Raw genomic sequence first — 20611 nt, forward strand, 5'->3', positions numbered from 1 at the left:
TAACAGAAATAAAGGTAGTGGTCTTTTCAAATATAGCCCTGGGTGGCACAAAGATTGATGAAATATGTAAGCGATAATGAACTGGAGAGCTGGCCCTCAGTCACAGAAGGGAAGACGTATGGAAATGAAGGAACTATACCAGAACTTACTTTGATGAAAACAGAGGAAATTATTGTAAATATGGTGTCTGCTGCTTCTCTTCCACAGCCCCACAGACGCGTCACCTTGCAGTCACCAAAGGAAGAGGTAGAGATAGTGTGTTCACTCATTTAGGAGGAGGGTCCCCAAAAAGTTCTTCTATGATTATTAACAACATGTGGAAGAAATCAGGGTGAAGGGTGAAGTCTCATTAACACTTGGAGACCTGCATCTCCAAGGGAGGGGGGACTTGAGGTCAGGGGAGGGACCTCCACCGCTCCAGGCTACATGATTCTAAGCAATGGACCCTCTCAAGCAGGAGGAGATAAACTGACTATGAGATCAATGACCCTAAGGTTGGGAGACCTGCGTCAGCCCCTCTCAGTCTGGGAGAAGAGGGCGTGGCCTCCTTGAAGGCTTTGGGCTGAGACCCTCCTCTCTGATTCCCCATTGGTCAGTGGCTCCAACGGCTCTGCCAATGAGGGGCAAATGAGATGGGCTGTTGATTTTTCCCTCTGGGCCATTGAGAATTTGCCCACATAAATATACTAGGAAAAGCTCTGCCTTCTGCTCACTTCTCTGCACTTGGCCCTGAGCTGGGTCCCCTGGGATGGGCAGGGCCATGGGAAACATGTTTATGCTGTGGGTGGCTGCTGCGGGCATGTGCTATACCACCCTCAGTGCCTCTGCCTGGTGAGTCCTGCCCCCAGCCCTCAGTCCCCAAGGAAGCCCAGCATGCCATCCCCGTTCACCTCAGTTTTTCTTGTTTGGTAGGTCAGTGAGCAATTTCCTGGTAACAGGTCCCAAGGTAGGATGATGCCTTTCGGTCCCTCCTGTTTTTACCCTCTGGGGTCCCTGATGACTCTTTTGGGGAAAGCGAAAGGGGCGGGTGGTGGTGGGAAGGACGGTTTCAGACCCTCTGCCTGGGAGATCCAGAGCTGTTTCGTTTTTGTGTTGTTTTGTGGTGGTGTTTTGCGGTGTCCAGGATTGAACCTAAGGCCTTGTGGATGCCAGGTAACTGCTCTGTTGCTGAGCCATGTCCCCAGGCCCCAGTATGGTTTCTTTCTGGGGAATGATTGTGTTTGAATCTGTCTTCTCCCCGACCCTCCATGTCCCGGGGAAGCTCACAGCCCTTTCCCCTGGCACAGGCCTATCTGACCTACGCCACCAGTGTGGCCTTGGGCGCTCAGACTGGCGTCGAAGAGTGTAAGTTCCAGTTTGCTTGGGAGCGATGGAACTGCCCTGAGCATGCTTTCCAGTTCTCCACCCACAGCAGGCTGAGAGGTGGTAAGTTGTCATGGGACCACGCCTGCAAGGTGGGCTTGTAGTACATACATGGGTATATGAAACATGTGTGCATGGTGAGATGTGAAAGGGACTAGCGAGCTCCTGACACATCCTAGCTGTGCTACCCCGAGTGAGGGTCACAAGGGGGCAGTGTGTGTGCTTCAGACCTGCTGGGAAGGAGTTTTGTACCATTTCTTTATTTACAGAGGGGCATGCCGCAGTGCGTGCGTGTGTGCATGTGTATGTGCGTGTGTGCATGTGTGTGTGTGTGTGCGTGTGTGTGTGTGTGTGTGTGTGTGTGTGTGTCACTTGGGGGAGTGTGTTCTCTACTTCCACCATGAGTTTTGGGGTTAGTCATCAGGCTTGGATGCTAGCGCCCTGCCCTGCTGAGCCGCCTCGGGGCCCTGGGAGTGTTCTAAGGGCTGAAGGAGGCTCTTACCACAAATGTTATTGTAGGCTTCAATGCATGTCTGCCTGTGTGCTCGTTCACACTCACCTTGCTCTGAGTTGCATGAAATGAAGTAAAAATGGGGAAAGGCATCCAGGGGGTCCTTGAAGGAGTTACATTTGCCCCCTTATCATAAAATCCCAGTGACAATGAAGCTGTGAGATCAGAATGACTTTGCCTCAGGTGGCTGTGTGGTGTGTGGATGTATGGATGTTTGTATGTGTGTATGATATGAATGCATGTGTATTATGTATATGTTTGTGTGTGTGATATGTGTATGTGTGTATATATGTGTGTGGTATGTGTGCATGTGTGGATGTGATGTGTGTGTGTTTGTATGTATGTGTGTGCGATATGTGTATATGTATGTTAGGTGGTGTGTGTGTGAGAGAGATGTGTGTGTGTTTGTGTCTATATGTGTGTGATGTGTATATATGTATGTTGTGTGGTGTGCGTGCATGTATGTGTGATGTATATGTAGGTGTGTGATATAGTATATGTGTATTTAAGTGTGTGATGTATGTGTATGTATGTGCATGTGTCTGTGTGTGTGGTGTGTGTGGTTTGTGTGGTATATATGCATGTGTGTGCATGTGTGCATATGGGTGTGTATGTATATGTGCATGTGTGCATATGGGTGTGTATGTGTATGTATGTGTGCATGTGTGTATACGGGTGTGTATGTATATGTATGTGTGTGCACACACGTGCATGCTTTCAGTTAGGTGCAGGAGTTTGCATGGGAAACCTTTTTGTAGAAACAACAGAGTTGCTGAGAAGAGTTGGGGGAGAGTAAAGGGCAGGAAGAGCTTCCTCTCCATGGAACACGCAGGTAGACTAGGCAGTGTTTGTAAGACCTCCGGGGTCTAGGGGGATGCTCAGTGGGTGAAGCCCTTGTTGTGCAAGCATGAGGCCCTGGTGTGGACCTGGGTGTCATGGCACACACCTGTCGTCTCTCAGAAACTGAGGCAGGAGGATGCGAGGCCTTACTAACCCGCCAGTGAGCTCCAGATTCAGTGACAGACCCTGGGAGAGTAAGACAGTTCAATAGAGAAAGATGCTTGATGTTCACCTTGGGCCTCGCCACACACATAGGCACGTGTGTCCATATGTACATGTGTGCACTCACACACATACACACACACACACACACACACTGCCTCCCTACTCTGTGTTCAGAAATAAAAGGTCTTTCTCAATTGCCTACACCAGCCTTGTGGCTGGGTCTCACTGCCTCTATACTAGTGGACAGAGGTCTAGGTTAGATTTCAGGAGAGTGGAGTCCTAATCCGAAAATCAGCACTGGCCTTAGCTTCAGGGTTCCCTGAGTTCCGATTTCCCCATCCGCAGCGCGGGATGTCCATTCCTGCCTGGATAAAGTGAGGAGGGGGGAAAGGCAGAGTGAGGGAAAGGCGTACCCTAAGTCCTAAGGAGGCGGGGCAAGAACAAGGCTGCTTTGGGCCACCAGGATCCATGTTTCTAGTCAGCCCCCTCTTTCTCTCCAAAGCTACTAGGGAATCATCCTTCATTCACGCTATCCGCTCTGCTGGAGTCATGTACACCATCACCAAGAACTGTAGCATGGGTGACTTTGAAAACTGCGGTTGTGATGGGTCAAAAAATGGAAAAACAGGTAACTTGGGCTTCCATGGAAGTGGGAAGAGGCGGGGAGCTGCAGAACTGAGTGCTGATGGGGTTTTCTAAGAGGAGTCTAGGGGACTCGGCTCTCTTGAATCCCTAGACTCTAACTGTCCCTTCACCCAGTGGTGGCGCGGACTGCCAAGAGCTGAATTTGCATCCCTGAGACCAGGAATTAGAAAGTTTCTCTAAAGCTAACAAGGAGATCGGGAGTGAGAAGGCTGGGAGAGTCAGAGACCAGCCCTGGTATCGGAACAGCTTGTCCTCAAAGCTCCCCGACTATTTACAGACCCTACAAGACTTAGACCTATCACTAATGAGCGCAGAGGGGGCTCTGACACTGTTGTGAAGATGTAGAGATCTGGAATATTTGAGCTACAAAGAACCTCCGAGGCCATCCAGCTCACCCTGTGCACCCATGTTTTTCCTGTGGGCACATAGGACTTACCTCTTGAAGCTGAGAAACACCCAGAGTGGGCTTTGGGAATGGGAACCCAGCCATCCTCCCCAAATATCTATATTTCCCTGTCTCACCTTCAGACATCCTCTGAGGGCTCTTGGGGATGGTTTAGCTGTTGACTAAACAGAACGTGTCTCTTTCCCTGGGATCTAGCTGAGCGTTGTATGCGGATCTCGTTCTTTCCTGTGTGTAGGTGGCCATGGCTGGGTCTGGGGAGGCTGCAGCGACAATGTGGAATTTGGGGAAAAGATCTCCAGACTCTTCGTGGACAGCCTGGAGAAAGGGAAGGATGCCAGAGCCCTGATGAATCTACACAACAGCAGGACCGGCAGGCTGGTGGGTACAGGAGTCATCCAGTTTGGACTGCAGCCCCTCACACTCACCAAGAGCTGCTGCTCATACCTGTTTCATCCCCAAAGCCATTCAGGAAGAACTTAGGCAGTTGTCTCTGTTTTCTGGATGAAAGGCCAGTTCAGTCCCAGACAAGTGGCTTGTCTAAGACAATACAGTTGATAAGCCCCAGATCTGAAGTCCGTGCGTTAAATACCTTTTTTTTGGTATGCTCCTGTATGAGTGTTCTCCAAAATGGAGTCTTTTCAGGTAACCCTGGTTTGCCTGGTACTTCACTGTGTAGTCCTTGAACTCATGGCAATCCTCCTGTCTCAGCCTCCCAAGTGCTAGGATTACAGGCATGAGCCACCAGGCTGCAAAACATACTAACCACTTTAACTACATGCTAAGACATTGACAGAGGCCTGTTATCATCCTATAGTCTTCCTGGATTTGAGAGGTTGGTACTGTAGAGTCTGTTTTCAACAATGTTTCTCTGGTGGAGCAATATTGTGAGCTCAAATCTGGAAGCAAACTGGACTTGAGACAAAAATCATTGAAAATTTCCTGTGAGCTTCCACCTGGATATCCTGGTCACCCAGGACAGAGGGAGGCACTTTCGAGGCAATTATAACCACTGCCTTGAGGGTAATGGGTTCAGATCCCTTCTCTCTAAGAGGGTGTTTGGGAGACCAGAGGGAGGGCGACAGGGCACAGACAAAGCCACCACAAATAATCTAGCTCCAGGCTTCACAACAGACACTGTCTGTGGGTGTGATTTCTTCATAACTTACGAAGTGTTTCCTTGATTATTTTTTTTATTTTTTTTTATTTTTTGAGGTGCTGGGGACTAAACTCTGGGCCTCATACATGCTAGGCAAGTCCTCTACCCTTGAACTATATCACCAGTCCCTGTCTTAGCCTACATTTGGATAAGAAAGTGGCCGAGAAACACACTGGGATTGGGCCAGGAGCAGCCTAGGTTCCCGGCCGCAGCAGTCTTCTCAGCATTTGGCCAGCTCTTCATCAGAGGCATCCAGGTCCTGAACCTCTGAATGTTCTCCTTGACTAGATCTGAGCAAAGGCTTAGGAGCCTCCCCAATAGCCCCCACAGGTCTCCAAAGCTAGAAAGCACAGCTCGAGAATATTGCTAACCATTGGACTTCTCCATCAAGAGTTATTCTTTGTGTTCTCCCGCCTCACCCTGCGCCCCGTCCCTCCCTCCCTCCCTCTCTCTCTCTGAAGGCAGTGAGGGCCTCCATGAAAAGGACCTGCAAATGTCACGGCATCTCAGGAAGCTGTAGCATCCAGACGTGCTGGCTGCAGCTGGCTGACTTCCGGGAGATGGGGGACTACCTAAAGGCCAAGTACGACCGCGCGCTGAAAATCGAGCTGGATAAGCGCCGACTAAGGGCAGGCAACCGAGCCGAGGGCCGCTGGGCTCCCACAGAGACCTTCCTTCCCAGCGCAGAGGCGGAGCTGGTCTTCTTAGAGGACTCTCCTGACTACTGCACCCGCAATGCCAGCCTGGGCATTTATGGCACCGAGGGCCGCGAGTGCCTGCAGGACGCCCGCAGTGCGTCCAGGCGGGAGCAGCGCAGCTGTGCGCGCTTGTGCACCGAGTGTGGGCTGCAGGTGGAAGAGAGGAGAACAGAGGCCATGAGCAGCTGTGACTGCAGCTTTAAGTGGTGCTGCACCGTCAAGTGCAGCCAGTGCAGGCTCACCGTGAACAGATACTACTGCACACGCCCCTCGGGTAGTGTCCGGTCCCAGCCCCGGGGCAGGGGCAAGGGCAAGGGCAGTGCTTGGTAACACCACCACAGACTCACTTGCTGCTTAGTTGCGGGACAGTGGAGGTGGGGGACACAGCTTCTGGCCTAGAGGACACAGACTGGAAAACAATTGGGACATCGCAGGGTTGGCCTGTAGACCTTATAATAGCTGTCATAGATCATACAGCGTCTTCGCAGAGCTGAAATCTGAACCTGGTTCTCCTGGACCCAGCGTTTCCTGCGCAGTCACTCTTGGACTTACGCAGCTTCTTAAAGGAGGAGTTTGATTTAGGGTGCACATCCAAAGGACCCTCAAAGAATTTGTTCCGTTAAGTTTCAGACCCTGTCCTGTCCAGCTGTGCTGCTGGGAGTTAGAGCGAAGAGAAGTAAAGGAAAACAGTCCCAGGGCTGGAGAGATGGCTCAGTGGTTAGGAGCGCTCATTGACTGGCCTTCCAGAGGACCCGGTTCACTTCCAGGCACCCACATGGTGGCTGCGAGCCATCTGTACTTCCAGTTCCAAGGGATCCAGTGTCCTCTTCTGGTCTCCTTGGCCACCAGGCACAAATGCGCACAGACATACATGCAGGCAAAATACCTATGCATATAAAGTAATAAAGTAAAAATTAAATTTAAAAAGATCAGAGTCCTGTTCGAACCTGTGAAGGAGCGTCCTTCCTCACTTCTGACCGTCTGAAAACACTTGCAGAGGGAGCGTGAGACCGGGACCAGATTCTCCGACTGTGAGCTTGTTAGTGTTCTGGGGTCTTCATCTGCTAATGCACTTTGAAACAGTTCCCCCAGCTAAGCCTTAGGGAAACCAGGACCCAGCATGACCAAGGAACCATCTTCGGAGCCAAAATGACAATCAGTGGACAGGTGACCAGGAGTTATCAGACAACATCTTCGAAAAAGATTATTTCCCCGGAGAGCTATAGAACATCTCGACTTTGTTATTTTCCAAAATTAGAAACTCAATTTCATTTGAATAAATGCTTCTAGGATATATCTAGATAGGACTTTCTTTTCTTTTTAAGATTTATTTTCTTTTATGTGTATAGCTATTTTACCTGCACGTACATCTGTGTGCCGGGTGCCTGTGGAATTCAGAACTGGAATGGCAGGTGGTTGTGAGCCACCATGCGGGTGCTGGGAAGTGAACTCAGGTCCCCTGCAAGAGAGTATCAGTGCTCTGTTTTGTTCGTTTGTTTTTTGAGACAGGATTTCTCTGTGTAGTTTTGGAACCTGTCCTGGAACTCATGCTGTAGACCAGGCTGACCTCGAACTCACAGAGATCCACCTGCCTTTGCCTCCGGAGTGCTGGGATTGAAGGTGTGCGCCACCATCACCTGGGGCAGTTGGTGCTCTGGACCACTGAGCCATCTCCCCAACCCCAGAACTTCTCTTTTTTTCTTCTTTGGACAGGGTCTCTCTAATCCAGACTGTCCTCACCTCAAACTCGCTATGTAGTCAAGAATGACCTTGAACTCTTGACCTCCAACCTCCACTGTCTGAGTGCTGGAATTATCATCACCATACCTGATTTATGTGGTGTTGGGACCAAATTTAGGGCTTCAGACATTGGTAGGCAAGCTCTCTGCCTGTTGAGTCCCATCCTCAATCCTCAACTGGGACCTTTCCTTACTCTCTGTGGAAAGCTGAGGATCACCAGGCTATGGAGAAAACTAAACACTCAATTGATTTGAGGAAGTAAAGTCAAAGCTGGGTGTGGCAGTGCATGCCTGTAATCACAGCACTCGGGAGGCAGAGAGCCAGGAGTTCAGCTATAAAGGGAGTATGGGGCCAGGCTGTCTCAAAACCAAAAAAAATTATTACAAATACAAACAAAAAAATGAAAATGAAGTAACAGGAAAACAATGCACATAGATTTTGGTGTTATTCAAGTATGACTCAGGCAACTTTAGGAAGTGAGGAAGCCCTCTGAACTTGGACCATATTCAAAGTGTGTTTACTCTCTGGATTTAGACTGCCTAGTGTGTACACCAAGATCTGGGCTCCAGGGCAGTAGTCTAGGAAAGCTGTGGATTCTACTTCCCTCCTTTACACTTTCCCCTCTTAAGAAGGTCGCCTCTGGAGGAGGGGTAGCATCCCATAAAGAGCAGCTGCCTCTTCCCCAGGCCACTGGGTTCCTAACTGAATTTCACAGCCTTGGGAAACACCGCAGAGACACTGGCCAGATCCCTGCAGGGAGGTTTAACAAGTGAAGTGATCACCAAGAACAGACAGCATTCCCAGGCTTTTGTTAAGAACAGGCTACTTTGTTTCTTTCTTACTTGCCTACAATAAATATTTTGCCTTATGCACATGCAGGGTGTGGGGGTAGAAGCCAGGAGACTTCCGATTCCTTTGAAAGTGGAGTTAATAAAGGCGGTTGTAAGGCACCTGCTGTGGGTGCTGGGAATTGAACTCAGGTCCTCTGCAAGAAGAGTGCAGATTCTTAACTGCTGAGCACTCTCTCTGGCTCCAATAATCAGTTCATTTTAAAACGGTCTTCCGTCTCAGGTTGTAGTGATGAAAGGGAGATGTTCACTAAGGAAGTCGGCATCACAAGAGAAGTCACAAGCAGGTTCCTTACAAGTCTGGTCCAGCCTGACCTCCATCACTTCTAGTTTGAAACCCCCATATGTGGCCGAGGCAAAACACGACGGGAAACCCATAGAGATGCTTTTCTCCACGTCCTGCTTCAAAGCAAGAGGTTAAAAAGATGTGCTGGTAAGGACAGAACGGCAGTGTGGGCGACTCTGGGTTGTGGTCATAGTGAAACAGGAGAACCTACCTAGAGGGCAAAGGCCTTGAGTAGGCAGCCAAAGGTGAGATTATTTTCCTAGGAAGTAAACGCTAAGTACAAAATTACATGGTCCTGAGTGTCAGTCCGCAATAAAACGTGGATCTCAAAGTCCCCAGCCTGATACCTAATTTGAATTGTGATACTGTTAGGGAAGTGAATAAACTCGACTTTTCTCCCTGCATCCCTACAGAATTTCCATCCAAAGGACCCAAGGCACCTGATGCCTTGACATCCCACCCCACCTCCTGATCCTCACGCTGTATTGATATACCCAAATAATCTTGGGCGGGGCGGGGGGGGGGGTACGGTTCTGAAACAAAACTATCCCTGCTGCTTTGTTTAATGACTACCCCCAGGAGAACATGCCCTGTGGTCCCTGTGGGGTTATAAAGGAGTTTTCATTAAGAAAACAAAGAAAGAAGAATTCTGTGGCGGGTTTGCTGAGCACCCACCCCCAAAGTTCATAGCCCGCTGGTATCTTCTTCTGCGCACCTCCCACCCCCATCCATCTTGCCTCCCAAGTCATCAATCATCACACCAACCAACCTTCTCCCAGGGACCCTCAGCCAGGAACTGAAGGAATTTAGATTTCTCCACATCCATCACCTTCCTGTCAGTGACCTATTCCAGCCTCATTCAAATTCATCAGTTACAACCCTACACCCCTTCCTTGAGGTTCATCCTTGACAGGCTGGCTATCCTGAAGGTCACAGAATATAAAACTCACATGTTCAATAGGTTCAGGGTCGAGACTCACAGCTCGGTGGATCTCGAGAACCCGCTGCAAAGGGGATGAACGGGATGAGGGAAACTTGCCCCTGAGCCCATATTTCACAAAGTCCGGGCACTGCTTCGCTTTACCTGGAAAAGAGGCACCTGTGTCTTCTGTCCGGACTAGAAAACACACTTAACGCTAGCTACAGATCCCCATAAGGCTCCTTCTCCCGTTACCTTCTCCTCCTCCGCCTCCTTCCCATCTGAACTCTGATGTGGGTTGCTTTAGGGATTCCCAAAGAAGACCCTGAAGCCGTTTCCCAGAACCTGCCGTGGTTTGCCACGGACATAGCCTCAGCTAGCAGTTTGGTGATGGTTCAGGGTTCGGGATCCACAGTGGGAAGGTGATATTAGCGTCTACCAAGAGACAAGTGCTTAACTTGTCTTCAGAACGTCTAATCAAAGAGTTAAAATCACTGGGGACTCGGGGTAGAGCTCAAGGGTAGAGTACATGTTTGGCATGCTCGAGGCCCTGAGTTCAATCCCCACAATCCCCTCAAAAACACCCGAAAATTTAAGAGTCCCAATCATTTCCCTCTTACAGTGAATCCGAGAGGGCGAGCAGCTCAGCCTAAGATAACAACAGGAGGTGGATTTGAATTCAAACCTGTCACCTCATAAATTCAAATGCTTCCCTTTACAGCCACCTCCCCTGTGGGGAGCCCCAAGTCTCTAGCAACACTGTAAGCACCGAGACAGTTCTGTGGAGTGAGGATCATTCATATGCAGTGCGAGGGGCCTTCTCTCCCTCTTCCACCAGTGAGAGCGCTATATTTCTCAGCCTTTCTCCTGAATGAGAGCCTTAACTCTTGATTTGCAAACGCCTTCCTTAGAATGAGAAAGCAGTCGGCCTGGCACCTGCTGACTTGGGAGGGCAGAATTCTAGTTCTCCGAGGGGCACTCAAAGGGGGGAAAAAGAAACACTGATCACTGTGGACTTCATTAGAGGTCCAAGTTTCCAGAGAGGATGTCAGGGAGGGTGTTTATTTCAGAAGACACAGGAAGGGAAAAACAAGCTCCCAGGGAAAACAGGGAAACCCTTGCGGCACATCACAAACTGCCTGTAATTCTCTTTGGTGCCAGGAGACCCAGGGCTGAGAAAAAACGGAGTGAAAGCGAGGGCCACCTCAAAGGGTCGAAATGTATCTCTAAGGCCCTTGTCCCACTTCCCTCCCTACCACAGGAAGAAAGAATCCTGTATAGCAGAGGAGAGAAAGGTAGACTCCGCCCCTGAGCAATCTCCACGTCTGGTGCTCTGGTCATCCAAACCAGGATGAGGCAACAGAAGAGGAATGTGTAATATCCCAAGGGAAGCAGAGAGAGAGTTAGGCCATGGGTCAACGAGGGCTCGGACAGGTAGGGGACCTGGGGGTGTGGAGGTGGGGTGCAGAAAGGCCTTGTGGTTGGTGCCCCAGGTGGATAAGAAGTACCCAAGGGCAGAATTATAAAACAGACAGCCAAAGGAAAAGATTATTTCCCTAGGGCTCAGAGAAATTAAAAAAAAACAAAACAAAACAAAACAAAACATAGTTATCTGATTCTGATGTTAAAACACTCAGTAAATAATGACACCAGAAGACCCATTCCCAGCTGGGTCTGGTGTCACATACCTGTAATCTCAGCTACATTAGACTCTATAGAAAAAAAGAAACAAAGAAACAAAGAAGGGAGGGAGGGAAGAAAGAAGCCAGGCATGGTGGTTTACATTTTGTTTGTTTGTTTTGAGCTGAGGACTGAACCCAGGGCCTTGTGCTTGCTAGGCAAACGCTCTACCACTGAGCTAAATCCCCAACCCCTGTTTTGTTTTTTCCAGACAGGGTTTCTCTGTGTAGTTTTGGTGCCTGTCCTGAATCTTGCTCTGTAGACCAGGATGGCCTCGAACTCACAGAGATCCGCCTGCCTCTGCCTCCCGAGTGCTGGGATTAAAGGCGTGCGCCACCACCACCCGGCTAACTTACTTCTGTTTTATTGCTTGCTCCGGCAGCTCCAGCCAGGCCAGGTTATGATAGTTCCTTGCACAGATACTGTCTGTGTTACTTCTGTAGCCCAGCTGAGACCATTCCCCTTCCTAAAGCTCCTTTGTCCAACTCCAAAGGCTCCTTGAAGGGCTATCTGCACCTTGGCCTTCTGCTCCGTTAGTCAGAGAGAACTACACACCATTGCCTATGCAATGTGTTTGTGTCTCTACAACAGGTTGATCCAGACATGGTGGTACTTGACTGTGATCCCAGGCAGAGGCAGGAGGATCCAGAGTTCAAGATTACCCTCAGCTACAGAGCAAGCTCTAGGTCAGCACAGGCCACAAAAGACCCTGTCTTAAAAACACAAACAAACAAACAAACAAACAAAAACCCGCAACAGAGCTGACATGCCTCTCTTTTAGGTAAGACCACAATGCTGTAGTCAAATCCTACTGGGGGGCTAGAGAGATGGCTCAGAGGTTAAGAGCACTGGCTGCTCTTCCAGAGGTCCTGAGTTCAACTCTCAGCAACCACATGGTGGCTCACAACCATCTGTAATGAGATCTGGCGCCCTCTTCTGGCATTCACCAAACATGCATGCAAAACACTGTGTACATAAAAAATAAATAGATCTTTAAAAAAAAAAATCTTACTGGACTTCAGTGGCCTCTGGAAACACAGTGAGTACTCTTTCTACTACATCTTGGTTCAGGGCTTTTGTTGAAAGTGCAATTACCATGACTCTTCCCGTCACTCTGAAAAGTGTCCTGGATTTTTGTTTGCTTTATTTTGTAGTTTGGGGGATCCGACTCAGGACCTTGTGCATGTAAGGCTGGAGCTCTACCACCAAGCTACATCCCTAGCTCATCTGTTTGTTTTTTTTAAACAAAGTCTTGCCTTGTAGTTATGCTGGCCTGAAACTGGCCATGTCGGTTAGAACTAGCCTCAAACTTGCATTGATGACTCCATGGCAAAGAATCTGAGCTCAGATCCCTGGGCAAGGTGGCACACATCTGTAATCCCAGCCCTGGGGATGGTGGCACACATCTGTAATCCCAGCCCTGAGCAGGGTGGCACACATCTGTAATCCCAGCCCTGAGCAGGGTGGCACACATGTGTAATCCCAGCCCTGGGGATGGTGGCACACATGTGTAATCCCAGCCCTGAGCAGGGTGGCACACATCTGTAATCCCAGCCTTGAGCAGGGTGGCACACATCTGTAATCCCAGCCCTGAGCAGGGTGGCACACATCTGTAATCCCAGCCCTGGGGATGGTGGCACACATCTGTAATCCCAGCCCTGGGGATGGTGACACACATGTGTAATCCCAGCCCTGGGGATGGTGACACACATCTGTAATCTCAGCCTTGAGCAGGATGGCACACATCTGTAATCCCAGTCCTGAGCAAGGTAGCACACATCTGTAATCCCAGCCCTGAGCAGGGTGGCACACATCTGTAATCCCAGCCTTGAGCAGGGTGGCACACATCTGTAATCCCAGCCTTGAGCAAGGTGGCACACATCTGTAATCCCAGCCCTGAGCAGGGTGGCACATATCTGTAATCCCAGCCCTGGGGATGGTGGCACACATCTGTAATCCCAGCCTTGAGCAGGGTGGCACACATCTGTAATCCCAGCCCTAGGGAGGCGAAACCAGGCAGATCCCCAGAGCTTCTGACCAGTCTAGCCCAACCGGTAAGCTCCAGGTTCAGTGAGAGATCCCGTTTCAAAAACAAACAAACAAACAAACAAACAAAAAATAGGGTGATGAGTCGGGCAGTGGCAGCACATGCATTTAATCCCAGCACTTGGGAGGCAGATGCTAATTCATGTGAACACTTACAAACACATATGCACATTACACACACACACACACACACACACACACACACACACACACACAAGCAAGATGGTTCAGCAGGTAAGGCACTTGTCACTCAAGCCTGATGATCTTAAGATAGGCCCCTGAAAGTCAGTTAAAGGTGGAAAGAGACCCACTCCATGTTGCCCTTTGACCTCTTCACAAGCTGTGACATGCTCCCATTCTTTTTTTTTTTTTTTTTTTTTCGAGACAGGGTTTCTCTGTGTAGCTTTGCGCCTTTCCTGGGACTCACTTGGTAGCCCAGGCTGGCCTCGAACTCACAGAGATCCACCTGGCTCTGCCTCCCGAGTGCTGGGATTAAAGGCGTGCACCACCACCGCCCGGCTGCTCCCATTCTTAATCATGCACACACACAAAATAATAATAATAGTAACAATAAATATATGTAGCTATTATTTATACACTCTCAACAAATGCTTAAAAGCAAGCACAGATACAGCCACAGCCATGCCACGGGATGAGCCTTCTAGTGGAGGAGTGTACAGGGCAGGGACCCTGGGGTGGGCGCACATGCAGCAAACATCTGTCTGCCTGGGGAAAGCGGTGCCCAGCCAAGCAGTGAGAGGCGCAGCTCACTGCAAGCCCACTCGAAGAACAAAAAGGCACTCCTTCCTTCTGTTTACCTGTGGTCTTTCATTTCTAAACAAAGCCACGCTTCTTAGTGAAAAGGTAAAATCATGATAGGTTTGTGGGGGCGGAAAGAAGGTTCTTGTTTCTCTGTTGACAATAAAGAACAGCCTTCCCCAATGAGCCTTGGTCAACCAGGTGTGGGGCTGGGGTGGGCATTAGAGGGAAATGAAGAAGAGAGTAGTTTATTACTGCTCTTTCTCTTCACACACACACACAGACACACACAGACACACACACACACACACACACACACACACACACACGCAGAGCAATAAAATCCTTTTTTGTTTTTCGAGACAGAGTTTCTCTGTAGCTTTTGGAGGCTGTCCTGGAACTCACTCGGTAGCCCAGGCTGGCCTCGAACTCACAGAGATCTACCAGCCCCTGCCTTCCAAGTGCTGGGATTAAAGGCGTGTGAGTTCGAGGCCAGCCTGGGCTACCGAGTGAGTTCCAGGAAAGGCGCAAAGCTGCACAGAGAAACCCTGTCTCGAAAAGCAAACAAACAAACAAACAAACAAAAAAATGGCAGCGTGTGCCACCACTTCCCGGCGGGCATAAGGGTCTTAATCAGTAGAGAAGCTATCATTTAGCAGAGGAGGAAACTGGAGTTTTATTTCCTTCCTTTGGAGGCACCCTTGAAGTGGATTGATGACAACACTCAGTCAATTAGCACTGGGCCTGCTGTACTAATTTTGTTTTGCAAAACAAAGCCAATCATGTTAGAACTTAGCCGGTCAATTGCATCGATTAACACAAGATGCTCCTGGAAAATCGGACAGGTGGGAAGGCTCTTCCTGGGAAATGATGGGTTAATCCGGGCCAGCATGGCAGGGAGCTTCATGAGGTCTTTTAGTCCCTGGCACCCTCCATGTCCCCATGTCTCCCAGAGCTTCTCTCTCTCACCTGTGGCCTCAGCTTGACTCTATACTCTCCAGAGTGTGAAGGGCAGGGCTGGGTGGAGTCGAAGAGTGTGTTTCCCCATCGTGTATACAATTCTTCTTCCACCAAGGCTGGGGAGAGCGGTATGGTAAGGGGAAACCTGACCCGAATCCAGAATCCCTAAGAACACACATTGAGAGGTGTATTGTCAGGGTTCTCTAGCGGAACACAACTGACAGAATGAATGATAGAATGATTGATATTATATATGTGTGTGTGTGTGTGTGTGTGTGTGTGTATTTATATATGCTGTCAAGTTTCACAGATCTACAGGTTTGCAGCTGGCTTAGTGTGCTTCCAGCCTTTGGGTGGGGGAGGGGGTGTGACTGTCGCCTTACAAAGGTCAGCTCCACCAAGGAAGAGAGCGCTTGTTTCTGGAGCTTCCACCTCCGTATACACTGGTGTAGGCTGATCCGGGTCTAACCATTTTATGGCACCAGGAGCCACTAACCACATAGATATGTTAAAGACCCCTTGAAATGGTATTATACTGGCAAAGGCCAGAAACACTAAAGTCCAAAGAGGCTGCCATTCCAGTCCCATCATAAAGGCCACTTGGAAGGATCAGGATTTTATGGTCTTTATGAAGACAAGATTTATTAAGTGCCCCTCCCCACCACAAAGATGTTTACGCTTTTTCTTTTAAGTGTGGTTGTGTGTGTGTGTGTGTGTGTAGGTCAGAGGACAGCTTGAGAGAGTTGGTTCTCTTTCTACCTTGTGGGTCCCAAGAACAGAACTCAGGTCATCGGGTTTGGCTGCAAGCGCCTTTATCCCCTGAGCCATCTTGTCAGCCCCGAGGTGCTTATTCATAGAAAACAACTTGGCCCTCTGCATTCCACGATTCTGCTGAAAAGTAATCGGTTCTGAGCAAAGCTAGGCGATCACTAAGTAATCTAAGGGAAGCTGCCTCAAGACGGAAAATGCAGCGAGGCCTGACAGCGATCAGAAGAAAACTCATCATCGATCGATCGTTTCTGTGTTTCAGTTCCCTCTGTTCGCATCATCTTCCCAGTTTGCCGTCATGAAGCGGTCCCTAATCCCCCAAAGCGTCCTTCTCACACCTGTGGGGTCCACAGTGAGTTGACCACGCTTAGGCCGACGGAGCACAGTTGGTCTGAGATAGCAAACAGGGGGTGGGTTCTTGGAGCCTTAAGAAAGCCCCGCCGGTGAAGAGCATTGCCCCACCTCAGCCCTGAAATGCTGACGAGGCCAGTGAGGGCACACGGCGGCGTTTTGTATGATTCCGGTGCTGGGGCTGTTGGTGGGATTAGCTGCCCGTTTGTCTGCAGGCCGCTCTCTCCTCCTCAGTGTTCTCCACCACACAGCGGCTGCTGCCCGGGAAGCCTGGGGACCCGACTCCCCTGGAGCGGATGGCAGTGGCAGGGGGTGGGCTATAAAAAACAGTTTTGTCTGGGAACAATAGGCATCAATCAAGGCAGCGTCTTCAGCCTTTGATTTGGATGGGAGTGGGGGAGGCAGAACCCAGCTTCCTCTGGCCATCTCCCTTTTCAAGCGGATTAACGGGCCAGTCAACAGGAAAGGAGCCCGCCTGCCCAGAGGTCTTCCTCAGGCCTGGCTTGGATGAAGCCACGCACGTCCGTATCTGAAACTGCCAGAAACCACTGGACTCCACGTTAGATGCCAGCTTTTCTGTAGGCCTGCAAGGCCCTGATCGCGCTGATTTTTCAAAGGCAGTAGAGAGTCTAATTCAAAGGCACGAAGTAAGGCCAGCAGATGTTCCTAACGGAACGGGCAGAAGGAAGGCCCAAGGAAAGCAGGAGGTCACAGAAATGGAGCAGAGACTTGGGTCGTGTCCAAGTCAACGTTCAATCTAAATACTTCTGACAAGGAGCTGATTGCAGAAGAGCGGGTCTTTCTGGGTACACACTTCTTAAAATGTATTTGACAATCTCGATTCAAGCAGATCTATGGTATGAGCTGGGCTGTGGTAGTAGGATTAGTTCAAGGCTGGTCTGGACAGTTCACTGAGACCCTGTCTATAAAAACTAAAGAACTAGGTTCTAGCTCATGGATAGAAAGAGCGTTAGGTAGCATTGCCCTGGGTCCCATGACCAGAACTGCAAAATAAAATAATAATAATAATAATAATAATAATAATAAAAAGAAGAAGAAATTGAAAATGAAGAAAAGGCCAGACGTGGTGGTGTACACCTTTCATCCCAGCACTCAGCAGGGGTCATGGGCAACTTGTTTGTGCTTATACCCCGAGGAAAATGGCCTCCCCTCCTGCAGCAGGCGTTAAGGGCCAGCAGCCCCTGAGCTAGGGAACGCTAGCGTCTTGTTGTTGTTTGCAGCTCTTGGGTTGAGGTGCTGTGTAGTTCAGACTGGCCTCCGACTCGCAATCCTCCTTCCTCAGCCTCCCAAACACCGGGGTTTACAGGCATAAGCCACAGCATTCTGTCCCACCCAAAAACTTAACTTTATGATTTTTTTTTTTTGCGGGGGCGGGGGTGGTGGTGGTGGTGGTGGTGGTGGTGGTGGAGTGTAGCTAGAATTTTCCTGCCTTGCCCACAGTTAGGACAAATCTCTGTCACCTGCCAGTCCCACAGCTGCTCAAACCCGACCAAGTAAACACAGAGACTTATATTGCTTACAAACTGTATGGCCGTGGCAGGCTGCTTGCTAACTGTTCTTACAGCTTAAATTAATCCATTTCTATAAATCTATACCTTGCCACATGGCTCGTGGCTTACCAGCATCTTCACATGCTGCTAGTCATGACGGTGGCTGGCAGTGTCTCTTCCCACCTTCCTGTTCTCTCAATTCTCCTCTCTGTTAGTCCTGCCTATACTTCCTGCCTGGCCACTGGCCAATCAGTGTTTTATTTATTGACCAATCAGAGCATTTGACATACAGACCATCCCACAGCACTTCCCCTTTTCTTTTCTTTTCTTTTTTTTTTTTAAAAGGAAGGTTTTAACTTTTACACATCTCCAAAGCCAGCTTGGTATATTTGGGAATTTGGGCGTAGCTTCTCTTACTACTTCCTGCTGGAGGGGGGCACTGTATCTTATGGGGACACAAAGAAAATTTTAGGATTATGGGGTAGTCCGTGAGGGTGTATTGTCTGAGCCAGTTGCCTTGAATCCCATCTGGATGTTGGATTATCTGGGCCATGGTGTCATCGGAGACCTTTCAGATGGTCTTGGCTGGTCAAACTTGATGTATCTTAATCTGGAACAAATCCATAGCCTCTGGCATTGAGACTCTGTTAAAAAAGTAGGTAAGGGGTGGAGGGTTGTGGGGGAGGGAAGCATTGCCCAGTGGATAAAGGTGCTTGTCACACAAGCCTGGTGACCTAATCCACAGTTGCCCTCTGACCTCCCCATGCACACTACGCACATCCTCAAAATAAATGAAAACATTAAAAAATAATAATAATGCCGGGCGGTGGTGGTGCACACCTTTAATCCCAGCACTCAGGAGGCAGAGGCAGGCAGATCTCTCTGAGTTTGAGGCCAGCCTGGTCTACAGAGCGAGTTCCAGGACAGCCAGGGATACACAGAGAAACGCTGTCTCAAAAAAAAAAAAAAAAAAAAGTAATAAATAAAATAACAATAATTAAAAAAAAAAAAAAAACTCTGGAGCATTGGAAGCCTGAGGCAAAAGGATCAGAGGCTAGCCTGGGCTTCATAGTAAGACCCAGTCTCAAAAACAAAGAAACTTCTTGGAAGACAATTAAGATCTAAGATCTGTTTGGATAGGGACTGGCTAGATAGCTCATCGTGCTTTAAAAAAGCACTTGCCTCACAAACCTGAAGACTTCAGTTTGAACCCTGGAACCCATGTAAAAAACGGAAGGAGAGAAGAGATTCCACACAACGGTCCTCTGATATGCACACCCGACCCACACAGTAATAAATACATAAGAATAAACTTTAAAAACAATTTCCTCAGTGATAACTGAGTAAGAGGACCATACGGTATTCTTGATGATGTTTGGTGATAACTGAAAAGTGTTAGGGTAAAAATAAGACCACACAAGAACATTACTATTCTTACATATAATGCAGTTTTAAGAGGGCATGACCTCCATCATCACTCTGGGAGGCAAACCCCACATCTGCTGGGCCATCCTGCTGGTCATCCTTGTATTTATTTTTTGAGACAGAATTTCAGTAAATTGCCCAGGCTGGCCTTAACTTACTTAAAATTCTTTTTGTTTTTATTCTTTCAATTTTTAATTACTTATTTTATTTTATTAGTGGGTGTTTTGCCTGCATGTATGTATGTGTACCATGTGCGTGCCTGGTGCCCATGGTAGTCAGAAAAGGGCATCAGATCCCCTGGAACTGGAGTTACAGATGGTTGTAGACTACCATGTGGGTGCTGGGTATAGAACTGGGGTCCTCTGCCAGAGCAGCAAGTGTTCTTAACCACTGAGCCACTTCTCCAGTCCCTGTTTTGTCTTTTGAGACAGGTTCTCAAGTGGCCCAGACGGGCCTTGAACTTGCTGTATAGCTGAGAATGACCTTTAACCCCCAACCTCCTTATATCTACCTCCCAGATCCTGGGATTATAGACACACACTACCATGTCCTGTATTCCATGGTGCTGAGACTGGAGCCCAGTTCTTCATGCATGCCAGGCCACTCCACCAACCAAACCACATCTGCAGCCCTGACCTTGACCTTGATATTTCTGCCTCAGCCTCCCAAGTAGCTAGCCTTACAGGTCTGCTCTACCACGACCAGCTTTAGGGAGAGGCACATGGGTGCCATGGCACAGGCATGGGGGTCAGGGGACAACTTTGTGGAGTCTTCTAACTATACATGAGTTCAGGGGCTAGAACTCGAGTGGGTAGGCTTACACAGCAGGGTCTTCAGCCACGGGGCCAGGTCCGAAGCCTGGTTTTGTTCTTAAGACAGTCTCACTGTGTAGCCCAGACAGACCTCAAACTTAGGTCCTACTGGAGTCTTCATAGGTGTGAGACACTGTGTGTTATGTTGTTGTCTTTTCCCTACAGATGTGTGTGTGTGTGTGTGTGTGTGTGTGTGTGTGTGTGTGTGTGTGCTGGAGAGAAGACACAGCAGCTAAAGAGCACTTGCTGCGGGACTGGAGAGATGGCTCAGAGGTTAAGAACACTGGCTGCTCTTCCAGGGGTCCTGAGTTCAATTCCCAGCAACCACATGGTGGCTCACAACCATTCGTAATGAGATCTGGCACCCTCTTCTGGCCTGTAACTATACGTGGCGTGCAACTATACATGCAGGCAAATATTCACACTAAGAACAAATGGTAGGAGAGTATTTTAAGAATATTTTAGGGCTGGAGAGATGACTTAGTGTCAAAGAACGCATATGCTCTTGCAGAAGACCCTACTTGAGCTCCCAATACCCATGTCAGGTGACTGTAACCCCTGTAACCCCAGGGCCATAGGTTCCAATGCCTCTGGCCTTCTCAGGTTCCTGCACTCACATGCAGACATATACCCATACAAAGACACATAGATGTTTCTTTAATGTAAAGAAAAAATAGTTTATTACACATGTAGCTACTCAACCCATTAGGAAGGAGGCATCTT

The 20611-nt window shown here is 49.0% G+C and overlaps 1 protein-coding gene across 1 annotated transcript; it reads left to right on the forward strand.

Moving 5' to 3' along the window:
- Positions 1–748: 748 nt before the first annotated feature.
- On the forward strand, positions 749–6113 carry Wnt8a (Wnt family member 8A). The gene is made up of 6 exons (XM_059246628.1): positions 749–831; positions 913–946; positions 1287–1425; positions 3381–3506; positions 4165–4307; positions 5547–6113. The coding sequence occupies exons 1-6, from the start codon at positions 749–751 to the stop codon at positions 6111–6113; spliced, it is 1092 nt and encodes a 363-aa protein (XP_059102611.1).
- The last annotated feature ends 14498 nt before the right edge of the window (positions 6114–20611 follow it).

The sequence above is a fragment of the Peromyscus eremicus genome, chromosome 19 (assembly GCF_949786415.1).
Source record: "Peromyscus eremicus chromosome 19, PerEre_H2_v1, whole genome shotgun sequence".
In the NCBI taxonomy this organism is placed as follows: Eukaryota; Metazoa; Chordata; class Mammalia; order Rodentia; family Cricetidae; genus Peromyscus; species Peromyscus eremicus.

Bases quoted from the DNA above. Each gene is read 5' to 3' on its own strand.
- Wnt8a (XM_059246628.1), top strand. From the start codon at position 749: ATGGGCAGGGCCATGGGAAACATGTTTATGCTGTGGGTGGCTGCTGCG. The intron at 832-912 runs GTGAGTCCTGCC...CTTGTTTGGTAG, and splicing joins ACCCTCAGTGCCTCTGCCTG to GTCAGTGAGCAATTTCCTGG. The intron at 1,426-3,380 runs GTAAGTTGTCAT...TTCTCTCCAAAG, and splicing joins CCACAGCAGGCTGAGAGGTG to CTACTAGGGAATCATCCTTC.